A 14,960-nucleotide genomic window follows, 5' to 3' on the forward strand; every position below is an offset into this window, starting at 1 on the left:
TTAAAAATAGAATAGATTAAAGAAATGAAAACTTCCATACTCTATTACAAAGTTCTCAAGGTACAAATAATGAATCTCTTAATCCTGTGTTTGAAATTTTACTCATCTTTTAAAAGTCAACATTAACTAAATGATCCACAAAGTACATCAATAGTACGTTTTCCCTATGCTACATTCTCACTGAAAATGACTATGTGAACCTGACAGGTATGTGGTTGGAAAAACGTTGACTCAGGATACAAGTTTCCCTCTCTGTTACAGGCCTTATACAGGTATTCCTCAATTTACAACCACAATTGAGCCTGGAATTATGGTTGTAAATTGTGCTAATCTTTAAGCGGATCACCATATGACTGGACATGTTAAGTGAATGCCACATTTGTTAGTGACTCTATTGTCTGCAATGGCATTTTTTTGCTGAAAACCAGCTAACCAATGAATACCAGTTTCCATCAAAAAATGTTATAAATCATGGTCATGTGCCATAGGACATTGCAAATGGCTGTAAATGAGACTAGTTACTAAGTGCCCTAAATGTAATCATGTGAATCTGGGTCATAAATAACTCTGAGGAGGTCTGTTGTAAGTTTGTATGAGTGCTAAGCGATCGATCCTAAGTCAATGACTACCTACATAGATCAAGTTGTCATTATTTCAAAACAGAAAAAAGAATACAACATACTGACTTTGAATCAAATAAAATTAATTTAGAGTTTGTATAGCAATAGATTAAACTTAAGTATATCAATTGTGGTTTATAGTGAATTATACTGCAATTAGTATAAATTAAGAACTTTAAGTCCTTTGAATCTTTCTTAAATTATTTAAAATCTGTCTTTCTTTGCATACGACAGTGATCTAAATACATTTTTGAACTTATTGCTTGAACCTATTTTTGAAGAAATTTCATGGGAAAGGACATAATTTGTATCCCATTGGGTTATTTGAGTTAATATCAGAATACAAAGAAGTCAGGATTCAATTTTTATTATTTATAAGAAATTCAGTAATGGGATCTGCAGAATAGCTAGAACCCACAAGCTTTAATTTATGACTCCACATTAAATATATATAGAATATTCTCAAGAGGAAAATGGTTGTGGGACAAAATATTGCTTAAGAGTATTGTTTTTCCATTCCTGCTGTAAGGAAAAATAAGAATTTTCACCTTCACAGATACGTGTTTCTTCACTGAGATAGTACCCATGGGGACATTCACATTGGAAGCTGCCAAAAGTATTGATGCAGTTTCCACCTTGGCATAGACCAGGCAATTCTTGGCATTCATCAATGTCTGTGAAGAAAAAGAAGGCCATGTTTCTTGGCTGATAAAAATTACATGAAAGACTACTTTTAAATCATTAATTTATGCTTTTAGTTTTTATTATAAATCTGCTTACTTTGTTATTACAAAGATCTGGGGGGAAAACTGCAAATAAATGATTACCCATGAAAAGTTAAGAAAATATTTAACTCTCATAATCTTGGATGGAAAAATATAAGTGGTAAGTACAATATTAAAATACTGAGCAAATTTGATTTTCCTACCAAAATCATTAGAATTAAATCATACTTACTATTAATTTCTGGCTTTATTAATTTGATTTAATCAATCTTAGACTGTTTGCAGTAATTTGAATACATATTCAATAACTTTTCATTTTGAGCCTTTTTCTGTCTTCCAGCAGGAACTAATAATCAAGTACAAAGTTGCCAATTCATATTTCTAATTATTCTTTTTCTGAAGGGATGATGGAAATTCCTTAGAGATACCAAAAGTAATAAAATTTGGGCAACTAATATTAACGTCCTTATTCCCTTTTAACAGTAAGACTAGGCAAATCCAACATGAAATTCTGAGGGCCTCAGCATTCCAAAAGGAAATTGTGAAATCATGGAAAAATTATATAAATGGAAAAGGTTGAATTATCATCACAAACTTTTATCAATCTTCCCATCTATATTTAAAAATGTTATTGTAAATTTATTCTAAATTTGAAAGTATTTTCTCTCTAACTTCAATTTGCAAATCTCCCTTTTATAGATAATTGACTAATCTGACTACTGTCAGCAAAACCCATGGTGGTTATATTGAAAGAAACAAAAATACCTTCTAAGATAATTGTTATGGGATTTGGTCTGAAGCCTTCACCTCCTGGACACAAGGTATTATATTCACCTAGGGATTAAATAAAATAACCAAGAATAAAACCAAGTCATGAAGATTAATTTGACATGTGATAGAAGCATAGCAAGGAACTTTGATAAGGTGATGTATCACCTCAGAGAAATGTTTGATTCCTCATAAGCACTGGTTTATAGAAAGCCTTATGGCTTATGTATATAGCCATTTTATCTGCTGTATTGGTTATTGTCCTCCCATCTAACAGAGTCATTTCCTTACTGCTATTTACAGGTGGGCATGTCTCACAGGGATTCCCCCAGGCTTTTCCCAAAGAACAGCAACAAGAAGAACGACTGACTCCAACACCAATTTCAGTACTGCAGGACAGACTTCCATCACCCCTTGGTCCATATTTCAAGTAACAGTTGCCAACTCTGTTATCTGGACAGAACAAAAGAAAATAAAGAGGTGTTGATCAGCATGTCATTAAAATGACACTGTAGAGAGCAGTGAACAAATTTAAATAAACAACAAACAAACAAATAGCATATGACTAAAGTGACCAGTTCTAATTATTATTATTATTTCAATTTAAATCCAATTAAGTTAAATTAAAACTTCTTAATAAGGCTGTTAATACCATAAATATTCTTTACTGGGTTGAAGGCAGAATGGATGGATGGATGAATTCACATTTATTATATACTGTAAATACTGGCTATCTTCAAGATATGATATTGAAAATGATAACGATATATTTTACTCCTACAGCCCGTGTGCTCCATTCATATTAAGATGCAATAAATTCATTTCATTATTTCCATAAGCTTGTGAAACAAAGTTTAGGTTTTATAAATTACCCTATGTTTATCAACGAAATGTTGGAAAATGACTATGGGTAATTCCTAGTTTGGTTTGTACCCAGCACACTCCCAAGTCCCTAAATCAAAATAACAGTCTACATTTTCAGTACTTATGTATTTATCAAAAGGAACTTTCCATAGCCATTGGAAGTAACATTATGGGTAATTAGCCCAAAGAAAACAGCATTTGGTTTTTCTAGCTACAGCCCTAACAGCACCAGAATAGAGATGGAAAGTAGAACACCAATTATGTCTCCTGTGTTCTGCACCATGAAGGAAACAATTTGGAGGTAGGGAAATGTATTCAATATAGAAAGGTATTCCACAAATGTTTTAATCCAAGAAGACTTACATAAACAAGCTAAAGTACAGCTTGTTTATTGTAATGGCTATGAAGCACTGACTATGACTATCAGGCTGTTTTTTCATCTAACCTAGATACTAAACCTAAAAATATGTTCTCTTTCATATTTTTAGGTGGTACCTCGCTCATTAGTAATAACTGTGAGATAGTTACAACTGCCAAAAAAGCCAACACAGTTCTAAGCTGCATTAACTGAGGGATAGAATCAAGATCACGTGAAGTGTTAATACCATTTATAATGCCTTGGTAAGGCCACATTTGGGATACTGCATCCAGTTTTAGTCACCACAATGTAAAAATGTTGAGACTCTAGAAAGAGTGCAGAGAAGAGCAACAAAAAATGCTCTTCTCTGATTAGGGGACTGGAGGTTAAAACATATAAAGAACTGTTGCTGGAATTGGGTATGTCTAGTTTAATGAAAAGAAGGACTACGGCTGACATGATAGCTGTGTTCTGATATCTGCCACAAAGAAGAGGGAGTCAAGCTATTCTCCATAGCATCTGAGAGCAGGACAAGAAGCAATGAGTGGAAACTAATCAATGAGAGAAACAACCTAGAACTAAGAAGACATTTCCTGACAGTTAGAACAATTAACCAGTGGAACAACTTGCCTCCAGAAGTTGTGAATTCTCCAACACTGGAAGTTTTTAAGAGATTGGACAACCATTTGTCTGAAATTGGGGGCAGGGGGTTGGACTGGAAGACCTCCAAGGTCCCTTCCAACTCTGTTATTCTATTCAAGTAAAGTCATCAGGCATATCACAAAACACACCATGTAATAAAGCTGTATTTGTAACACAAACATACAGTATATAACATCTCGAAATGTGTAGTATTTTACGTGTAGAATAATATATTTTTTAGTTTTTTTAGTTTTTAGTTCAATTACAGTGCAGTCATAAGCTATACTTATGGTTATTTCTAGTTGCTTTATAACCTGCTATTTTTCTACTTGTTAATTTGTTCCTCAAGAACCAATTTGAACACAATGCTTCACTTTTAGAAATTAACCTTGTCAGCCAATCCCACTGGATTAGCACATTTAATGAATCTGAATCATCTGCATCATGAAACATTTGTTGTCATTTTTGTTCTTGTCTCCATACCGACATCCATATGATAGTCTTCCTTCTCCATTTAAATAAAATAATTATATGTGTAATTCTACATACCAACACAGCCAACTCCTGTTGGGTTCAGCTGGAAATCTGGAGGACAGTTACATTCATACCTTCCGGGAGTATTTACACAAAAGCCATTGACACAATTTATAGGATCAGCACACTCATCAATATCTAAAGTAAAAAATGTGCATCTGAAATTAATCTTAAGCCTTTATATTCATTTCATTAGGTTTTTTTCATAATAAAAAATAAACACACTTCCTTCTTAACTGTTTACTTAACACAACCTATTAATCTCAACCAGTTTCTGAAATACTGAACCAATCAACATTTCATTATTATTTGATTTCATGGCTATATTCTAACAATGATTTTTTAAAATTATTTTTATGACCCTATTATCCCTTTTATTGGGGTGGACTCAGGGTGACTGAATGGAACTGAAAATTTACTGGTCAGATGCCCTTTTGATGCCTATGTGGAGTTTGCTGCAGATATTTCCTGATTGAGAAACATCGGTCACTGCCTAGCATTGAATCTCAACCTCCGAGCGGGAGGTGAGTATCTTCACTCTAGGCCACGGCACCACTCATATTCTAGCAATGATTAGTATAATGAAAAAACAAGTCAGAATTCTTTCTTTTAACCAAAATCTAATTATATAAAATATAACTGAATTTCATAGCTATTATAGTATTATTATAGTGTATATATAATTATACTTTATGTTTTTCTTTTAGCCAGGTTTTTCCTACGTAGCCAAGATTTTTCTACAGCCCTAGCTCAGTGGAGTCACATCCACTTGATTCTGGGCTTTCTTCTTCTAGCAGCCAGCAGGCCCTATGCTGCTTTTTCTGGCTAAAAGAAAAACATACATAAAACCTACGAAAAGTAAGAAAATAGAAAATAGAAATTATACTTTAGTACATATAACTTTTTTATGCTGGCATTTTTCTTTTGAAGATTGTTTATAATTATGGCTTTTACCTAATCTGTTCATAGGAAGAATATGTAATTTTGTATTTTTGGAAATATTTGCTGACAGTCCATATGAAAAAAAGTGATCAATGAACTGTAGTCCAGTGGAAATAATTTTCTCTTTGTCTCAGTAATGTTCTTGTTTTGACTTCTTTACATATAGAATTGGTTATACACATACTTCCATATATATATACCTACTGCATCCAGAGACTTATTTTTTTTTACCTGTACAATTTCCTCCAGTTCTGTCCAGTTCATAGCCATCATCACAAATACAGTGAAACATGCCAGGTAAGTTATTGCAAGTACCAAACACACATATATTCTGAAAGGCACATTCATCAATATCTGAAACAAAGGATAATACCCGAAATGGTTAATTACTATGTATGAATACAATACATACATCCAATAATTTATTTCCTAATAATTCATCAAATGCAAACCTATATTTGAAAGGTCTAAATCTTATATGTATACGGTTCCCTGTAGTTTACTGAGAAAGTTGGTGTCAGGCCTCGTTGGAGGTGGTACTTGGAACCCTGACAGTTGGCTCTATTAATTTTATTATACAATAAGAAGATAATGTTATGAATGAAGGCAAATATATGTATTCCCAGGATAATGTTGCAGGATCCAATCTGGATCCATCACCAGGACCAGAAATTTTGTCTTCTGAGTTTTTGGATTTGTGCTAGAGCCCATCCTTAGTGAACTTCACACTCTGCCAGAGAGAAGTTCCCTGAAGATGGGCTCCAGCCCTAGTCCTAAAACTTGGAAAACAAAACCTCTGCTCCCAGTGGTCAAGCCAGATTGGATCTGCAGAAGAGAATGTATATATCTTAGAATACAATATTTGTATATAATGGGAACATTTAAAGGAGATCATCTGAAAATATTTGCATATCACTTTGCTTTGCAGGAGCTAGGGTGAGGACAAGAGCTCATCCCATCATGCGACACTCGGGTCTTAAATCTGGACTGTTGGCTTTCCAACCAACAAGCCCAGGGTGTTAACTGCTGAGCCACTGCTCAGTCATAATCCAGATACTCAAAATGAGGTTAGAATTACCTTGGCAAGTTCGGCTATTGGAAGTTGAAGTGAAGCCCATCTCACACTCACAACGGTATCCACCAGGAATATTAAGACATTGTCCATTGTCACACAGATTAATATTTTCTGCACATTCATCAATATCTATTGAATTGGAAACGTTAAAGCATTAAGCATTTATAGATTAGAAATTCATTTCATTCACTTTTTCTTAAATTTATTAGTAGAAAAAAATCAGTTTTATTCTCCAAAAATATATACACCATTTTCAAAATAATCTGTATTTCAAAATGATGTATCAGAAATTTTAGGACTTTGATGAAACTCCATATTCAAGTTCATATAAAAGTAAATGCTGAATTGATCTGTTGTCACATGAAGTTCTGAATTCAACTTCTAAATTACATATAATTCTTCCATAAAATAAGTTTAAACTTTTTCTCACCTGAACAAATAAATCCATCTCCAGTAAATCCTTCTGCACAGGTGCAATGATATGATCCAGGAGCATTCACACATTGAGCATTTATGCTACATTGATGTGTTCCATTAGAACACTCATCAAGATCTATTAAAGCAATTAGTAAGAAAGAGAAAAATCAAACATATTGATAGTAACCATTATTTGGCTTTACAGAATTGACAGAAGCAAATTGCTAGCAGAAGTCGGCTTAAAAACTATTAGTACTGGCTTCAATCACTATGATATAATTCCCTTGAAAAAGCAAAAAGTTTAGCTTGATATTTATTGTTGAAACATCAGAAAATTGATGAACTGGTTAAATGAAATCTCAGGTCTTCTAAAAAGGCCTTAAAAACGTTTGGTGAACTATGAGAATAGCTATGATCCCACAAGGTGGTACCGTCTCAGGGAAACACCTGAGATCATGAAAGTTTCACTGATTGTCTTGTGGATAATGGTTATATTTGAATAATAATAACAGTGAAATATACAGATGTATGTTTAAAGTAACTGATGAGGACAGGAAGATTTGGAACCAAAAGAGTATCTGAAATTGCAGAGAAGATGCTGCAGAAAACAACGATATATATAATTGATTCCTATATTGAGAGATAATGGGGTTGGTTTACTAAAATTGTCAGAGCTACATTTAAATTTTTCCATAAATACACAGCCTAAGCTATATTGGGAATTGGGAATGAATTTACATCTGACAGTGAAGGTCATTGTTTTTATAGCAGTTGTCTGAAATTATTTTTTGGAATAGGAAATCCTGATAAATATAAAGTTCTAAGTGATAGTTTATAAAGTTTGCTCTTAAAATAACCAATACATCCAATATGTAAAATGGAAGCATTTGATTTAGCCTATATGGAGAAGAGAGATTCTATCTGAAATTTGTTGAAATTCTTTTAGAGCCATTTCCTAATAGTATATATACAACTGATTCTGTTACTGTGGTGTCAGTTAGCTACTTATCTTATTGATAAAATAAACATATAACTTACATTTGCCTTTTTATGAGGCAAAAAACCATATCAATTTATCTTTACTCACCTATACACTTAATTCCATTTCCAATCCATCCTTCCTTACAGCTACACCTGAAGCTTCCCGGAACATTGAGACACAGACCATGCATGTCACAGTTGTGGGCACCAATCTCACATTCATCCACATCTAAACAAATGTTAAACATTAAAATATTGAAACTTTCAACTAATTTGTTAAGTATTAGCTAGGCTGGTAATACAAAAGTTGCAGCAATCCTGTCATGTGACTGAATTTGTGATTTTCCCTACTAGCTTCCTACGAGCAAAGTGAATGGGGAAGCTGGCAGGATAGGTCACAAGTCACCCCAGCAAGTAACTTGCATCCCCCCACAAGCATTACTCACTGTCCTCGCCCAGTCACATGGCACTGCATGAGCCACTTGTGCACCCTCCCCCATCTATGATCAGTCATGCTCACACTATGCTTATCCACTTATCTGCGGAATCCCTCTTTTTTAGTAGCATGAGAAGGAAGCCCAAATCAGTAACAACGAAAAATGTTCAGAACCTCTCCACAAAGGCAAATCTAAGTTTGTTTGTTGCTTGTTTTTTAAAACTGGTATTGTAGTATCATACCTGTGCACCCAGTGGTTCCTTTCTTGACAGAATAACCCAGCTGGCAATGACAAATGAAGGATCCTTTGGTGTTCTCACATTCTCCAAACATGCAAATGTTTGAATTTAGATCACATTCATTCACATCTGTATAAAAAAGTAAAATGTCTTCTATATTTTGGCTAGCATTTAAAAGAGCTTGATTAGCAAAAACATTTAATAAAGAATTGTTATATATTTTATATCATTAGCTTATAAAAGCGAACCTCTGAAATCTGTAATTATCTCACATACCAATGCATATTTTCATGTCAACAGAAGCCATGAATCCATCATAACAAAGACAACGATATTCTCCTGGAATGTTAATGCACTGTCCACCATCACAGATATCTGGGTTACTGTCACATTCATCAATATCTGGAAAAAAAAAATCTCAATATCTTTCATTTGCCTAATAAATTTAATAACTTTTTCCCAGTAATAAAATTGGGAGAAAAATGCATCATTATATAATCTGCTATGAAATATTTGTCGGGACACACATTTTTTTCAGCATAACTGTAGAATGTCAACATTTGTAGTCTTTAGCTGTATTAAAGTGCCCCAAATTCCCTTGTTTCCAGGCATATTTTATTTTCTCAACTTGCTGCCTTGCCTACATTTCTGCATAGTGACTTTGCCATAGGATTTACTTATTCCCTTGGACTACTGTAAAACTCTTACCATCATCTCTATTTTATTCTAATATCTAGGGATCTGAAATCCTTTGCCCAGGTCCAGCTATGTTAATCTGGAGTGATTCTTACACTGTAAAAATGCTTCCCCTATTCCTTTTATGTAGCAATCACTAATTCAGCAGCACCATGTAAAATTCTGCCATTCTACATATCTATTTTTATGTTATGTGCATTAAGGGGCAGAACTTGTACGTCGACTGTGTGACATTGTTTTTGTCATTTTGATAAAAGCAGTTGAAGCTATGGCTGCCCATGCGTTTAACCCATGGCCTATTTTCATTCCTGATTTGACTTTCCCTGGTACTTCAGTACATTTTTCTGATGCCTAAAAATAATTCTCTTATGAGTTTCTTGTTGAAAATGAATAGTTCTAATGCTCAGACTGAAATTTGTGAGGAAACTATTACCTTAGATATTAAGCAAACGTTCCTTTTCAGAAGTTTAAAATCTTTCCTAATTTATAGGTTTTAATAGAAAGAAAGATACCCTGTTTCCCCTAAAATAAGACATCCCCTGATAATAAGCCCAATCGGGCTTTTGAGCGCATGCATTAAAATAAGCCCCCCCCCCGAAAATAAGCCCTCCCCAAAAATATTTAACCGTATGTGCAGCCGGTCCCCACCATTTCCTCTGGTTTCCTCCATGCACCCCAAAATAATAAGATCTTCCCAAAAATAACGCCAAGCGCTTATTTTGGGGTTCAAAAAAAATATAAGACAGGGTCTTATTTTTGAGGAAACACAGTAGAAGGAGAGAGATTTCTTCATGTTTTTTAAAGCATCATTTGATGCTACATGTGAGCTTTGCAAAGATTGCAAAGACTTGCAGAGATTGTCTTTCCTTTCTGTATTTTTATTTTTTTAACCTGATATTTTGTGTATACTGCTACTTTGTTGTACTTTACTGGAACCATACATTTGTTAGAATCATAATTCATACTAATTTTACTGTTGAAGCTAAAATCCTAGTGTGATCGCTTAAAGGCAAGTAAGGAAATTAATTACTGAAATTATTGAAAGAATTGGGCTGCATATCAAGGTTATATTTGATAATAGAATATAATAAGCATAATATAAATCTAACAAGTGACCATTATTTATTTGATTTATGCTTCTATTATTCAATCAGGAGCTCAAGCTAATGTACATAGCATTCCCTCCTCCAATTTTCCCCAGAACAATTGCCCTGTGTGGTAGCTGGGCTGTGAGAAAATGACTCACTGACGTTCTATAATTTAGGGTGGATTAGAACCTATATCCACCCATTTCTAGTCCAGCATTTTTACCACTGCATCACCCTGGCTTTAACTTTGATGGTTCATGAAAGGGGGTTCTAAGCAGTGGTGAAATCCAAATTTCACCAGTTCTGTGGGCGTGGCTTGGTGGGCGTAGTGTGGCTTGGTGAGCGTGGCAGGGGAAGGTTACTGCAAAATCTCCATTCCCTCATCACTCCTGGAGGAAGGATATTGCAAAATCTCCATTCCCACTCCATTCTGGGCCCAGCCAGAGGTGGTATTTGCCGGTTCTCCAAACTACTCAAAATTTCTGCTACCGGTTCTCCAGAACCTGTCAGAACCTGCTGGATTTCACCCCTGGTTCTAAGCCTCTTTATTGTAGAACTGTATAGACGTTTTCTCATTGTTCCGTGGATGCAGTATAAGAAATAAAGTCAAATTTCTTTATCTTACCTGCGCAACTCCTCATATCTGGCATCAGAGCATATCCATCACTGCAACTACATTCATAGCTGCCTTCTGAATTACTGCAGTGAGTGTCACAGCCTCCATTCATAATCATGCACTCATCAATATCTAGGAGAGTATATTTGGGACAGATGAGACACGTATCTTATAAAGCGTCTCTTTTTTTGTTTCTAATAATTGCTTTTTACATTTACATTTAATGTAAAATTACATTTATTCCCCAGTTTTCACATTTCTTCCCTATCTCTATCAACAAAAGAACCTAAATGCTTTTAGGAGTCAATATTTTGTGATATAATTTATCAAACTAAACTAAAATTAGAATGTAAAATGTAGCTAAATTAACAAAAGTAACAGTAATTTTTGTACTGAGGTGTACTCAGGATGACACAGCTTTTTATAGATCTTGAAGCTATATCTTATTTTTTATGAAGTTGAAATTCTGAAAAGAACACATTAAAAATATTATAAAACTGTACAGTTTTAAAAATTTCTAGTACTCACCGATGCAGCCTTGCTTATCTGGAGTTGCCTGGTACCCAGGATTACAGGAACACTGATACATTCCAATCACATTCACACATTTCCCATTTCTACATAAATTATCGCTAAGAGAACATTCATTGATATCTGAAAAAGAAAATTTGCTTGCTTCAGCTCTTGTCTTTTTTTCAGGTTTTCAATGGGGAAAAATCTAGCAATATCACAAAAGGAGGTTCTGATATGAAGTTAAACTTTTCAACATCTAAGGGCCAGTTGTTTTATGCTTTAATATTACAAGAATGCTAATATTACAGTCATAGAAAAATAACAATCACATTATTGATATAATGCAAATTCCAGTCCCTATATACATAACACACATACACAGAGAGACACTGCATTTTACAACATCCAACCATATGAAAGCAATTAGTCAGTGGCAGATTGGAGTCTGCTTATTGTCTACTGAAAAAGACAAACATTAGTATAGCAACAATTTGCACAATCTATTTAATTGTTTAAATATTTTTATTTCATCTTCTGTAACTCATGTTGGTTAAGAAAACCAGAAAATAATAAACATACAAATACTTCAAGAATGTGAAAGCAAATAAAAATAGCTTAAATGTTCACAAAAATAACAGAAGCAACAAGTACCTTACCTCAGTGTGAATTATCTTAAAGGTAAACTGATTATAGTTATCAAAGTAGAGAAATCAATTTTTTTTATTATTCTGTTTACCACTCAGAATTTCTTTTTGTACATGGGCAGCTATATAGATTTGTTTAATAAATAAATGCTCCTTATTTGCAGTGTTGTCTTTATCAATGTTTATGAGATCATATACAGTGATCCTTGTCCTTGGCTCCAATTAGAAAATGTTTACTCATATCGCAAGCTTTTCTAGCAAATGTCTAGAAAACAATGCCTAGTTTCCTTTTCCAATCCATCCCAATTTGAATATCTATAACCTTCCTTAATATGTCATCATTTTTAAAAATAAAATTGAGGCTAATCCTTGTATCAATTATCTTCTCAATCCAATGATAAGAACCCTGCCTCCATGTTCTAATTAAAGTCACACTGTTTGTTAATGTCTGCTCAACAACAAATAAACAAACTGACACTAAACTCCTGTTTATGCTGGGAAATTTAATGATTTTGGTCAGAAAATTCCAGGGACTTCTGGTTCTAGTTGCTAAGCATGCAGACTATTTCTTGGAAATTTGAAAAATATTTATGCAGTTTTGCACATATCTGACATAGCTATTATATAATATCCAGCCTTTCCATAGGGAAAAAAAATGCAAGTGCTCCTTTAGATTTATTAATTAACAAAGATAAATTACAATGTTATCAAATATTAACTAAGTATTAATAGCTTAATATTATGAAAATGTGCACATGTATCTTCAGGGTTGATTATTCAGAGTTATCTCTAAGTAAATGTGAAAAATTTAATTTCACATATCTAATCCAAAATGTGAAAGGAAGCGAAAGGGGAAAGCTGTAACAGGTATCAATGAAAGTGGTCTGGCCCTGCATAATTAGGGTATCGAATACAGACTTGAGTTTCATTACAATGAAACTGCTAAAAGCATGAAAAATATACTTGATATAAGTTTTGCTTTGGATTAATATAAAAGCAGGAAGTCATACATTTATGACAATTGCAAGTTATTCACCATAGAAAGGTGCTAATGGAAGTATGAAGGATCAGTTTGGTGAAAAAAAGTTGTATAATGTTTGGAATGAATGCAGTATCAAAGACAAGTTATTATTTTGGGAGGCATAAATAGATGGGTTGAAACAAGAGAAGAGAGTAAACAAAAGGTGACAAGGCCATTCGGTAAAGTAGGAAGAATTGATAATGGCTGCATATGATTTTTTTGGGGGGGGGGGCACAGATCTGGGAGGAAAGGGAGCTTAGAATGAGCATTTTCCCCCTCAGAATTATTTTGTACATCCCAACAATGACCTATGTGCATTTTACCTTACTTTTGCTGTTTCTCCCACCACATTAAATTTGATCATGTTCTGTTCTATTTTCAGGCAGTTATCCCATTGACAAAGAAGCTATAGTAAATAACCAGGCAGACAGAAACCTGATATCCTTTATGTATTGTCTGAGAATAAAATGATGAGAAGAAAGTTGTAACTGAAATAAAAATGTTGCAAGTGTAATTGGCATAACTACAGAGGTGCTAAAATACGAATGCAGTTTGTTTATGCAATAACTATACAATGTATTTATGTTTGAGGACTGCACCCTAACTGAAGATGGAACAAAGATTTAAAAGGAAAAGTTAGGAATAAATGTAAAAAATATATGTTGTTATATTTTTAAGTGTAACTGGAAAAGATGTTGGGACAGAATTGTGATTAAGAAATGACTAAACTTTGGGAATTGCAATGGAATATTATACCGGGCAGATGCACTGTATCTGTACATGATTTTGTTTTTCAACAGGTCATTGTAAAATGTTTGTATAAATACAATTATACACAACTGATTTAGGAAAATTATCATAATTAATTAAGAGAAATAATTGTATTTTTTTAGATTTAAGACAGGATGAAAAGCCTAAATTATAGAACGATATGGAGCTGAAGGTTGGTTAATGAGTGGGGTAAAAGCAGTACATAATGGAGGTAAAGAATGTATGAGAGAAAATGGAATACTTATCTCAAAGGTGCTTTTTCAAAAGACAGTTGTTTTTTTTCCTTGAGGAAGTAGAAAACGACATTTCACTTCTCACCCAAAAAGCTTCACCAGTTGTAACTGGATGGTGGGTTTAATAACTACTACAAAAATAATGTTTATACAGGCCAAAGACAGCCAATGAATTGGTGGTGCATGGCATCCACAATAGAAAATTATTGAGAATTATAGTGAATGGTGTTAGTGTAAACTAGATTAGTTAGCTTATTTTCTTCTATATCTTGCCTTTATTTTCTTTTGTTTGTTATTTGTTTTTTCTATTCTGAAATTTGCATAACACTGCTTTCCCCAAAAGGAAACAGTATGATCGGTATGTAGGTAATCCAAATATTCCAGGTAAAACAATTTTTAATGCATTAGGGGACGAAGTTATATTATGCTACTGCAACATCATAGATGATTTATTCACACAATAATGTATTCATAAATGCATGAAACTTACCCACACATTCTTCACGTGATGAAGACAATTCATGCCCAAGAGGACAGTCACACTGAAAGCTTCCTTCAGTATTCAAGCATTTCCCACCTCTACAAAGAAGGGGGTTACGTTCACATTCATCTATGTCTGAAAAGATATTAAAGGACATGTTAAATGCTAATACAGGGAAGCAACAAGAAACAATTACATTCTAAGATTCTGTTTATAAAAACAATGACAATTTATCTCCTCTACATTTTGTAATAATAATAGAATTCTTTATTTGACCAAGTGTCTTTAGACACACA

General features: G+C 33.7%; 1 protein-coding gene across 2 annotated transcripts in view; it reads right to left on the bottom strand.

The window, feature by feature from the left end:
• FBN2 (fibrillin 2) overlaps positions 1–14,960 on the bottom strand; it is a 125,622-nt gene that overhangs the window by 34,061 nt on the left and 76,601 nt on the right. For both annotated transcript variants that reach the window (XM_034410004.3, XM_087886020.1), the window contains exons 27-39: positions 14,674–14,799; positions 11,530–11,655; positions 11,011–11,133; positions 8,878–9,003; positions 8,605–8,730; positions 8,033–8,155; positions 6,959–7,081; positions 6,532–6,657; positions 5,685–5,807; positions 4,527–4,649; positions 2,405–2,566; positions 2,111–2,179; positions 1,169–1,294 (exon numbers count right to left, since the gene is read on the bottom strand). In XM_034410004.3, coding sequence (XP_034265895.2) covers positions 1,169–1,294; positions 2,111–2,179; positions 2,405–2,566; positions 4,527–4,649; positions 5,685–5,807; positions 6,532–6,657; positions 6,959–7,081; positions 8,033–8,155; positions 8,605–8,730; positions 8,878–9,003; positions 11,011–11,133; positions 11,530–11,655; positions 14,674–14,799 — 1,602 coding nt within the window. The remainder of the gene's footprint in view (positions 1–1,168; positions 1,295–2,110; positions 2,180–2,404; positions 2,567–4,526; positions 4,650–5,684; positions 5,808–6,531; positions 6,658–6,958; positions 7,082–8,032; positions 8,156–8,604; positions 8,731–8,877; positions 9,004–11,010; positions 11,134–11,529; positions 11,656–14,673; positions 14,800–14,960) is intronic.

This window comes from Pantherophis guttatus, chromosome 2 (genome assembly GCF_059756535.1).
Source record: "Pantherophis guttatus breed Tessera chromosome 2, ASM5975653v1, whole genome shotgun sequence".
NCBI classification, from domain to species: Eukaryota; Metazoa; Chordata; class Lepidosauria; order Squamata; family Colubridae; genus Pantherophis; species Pantherophis guttatus.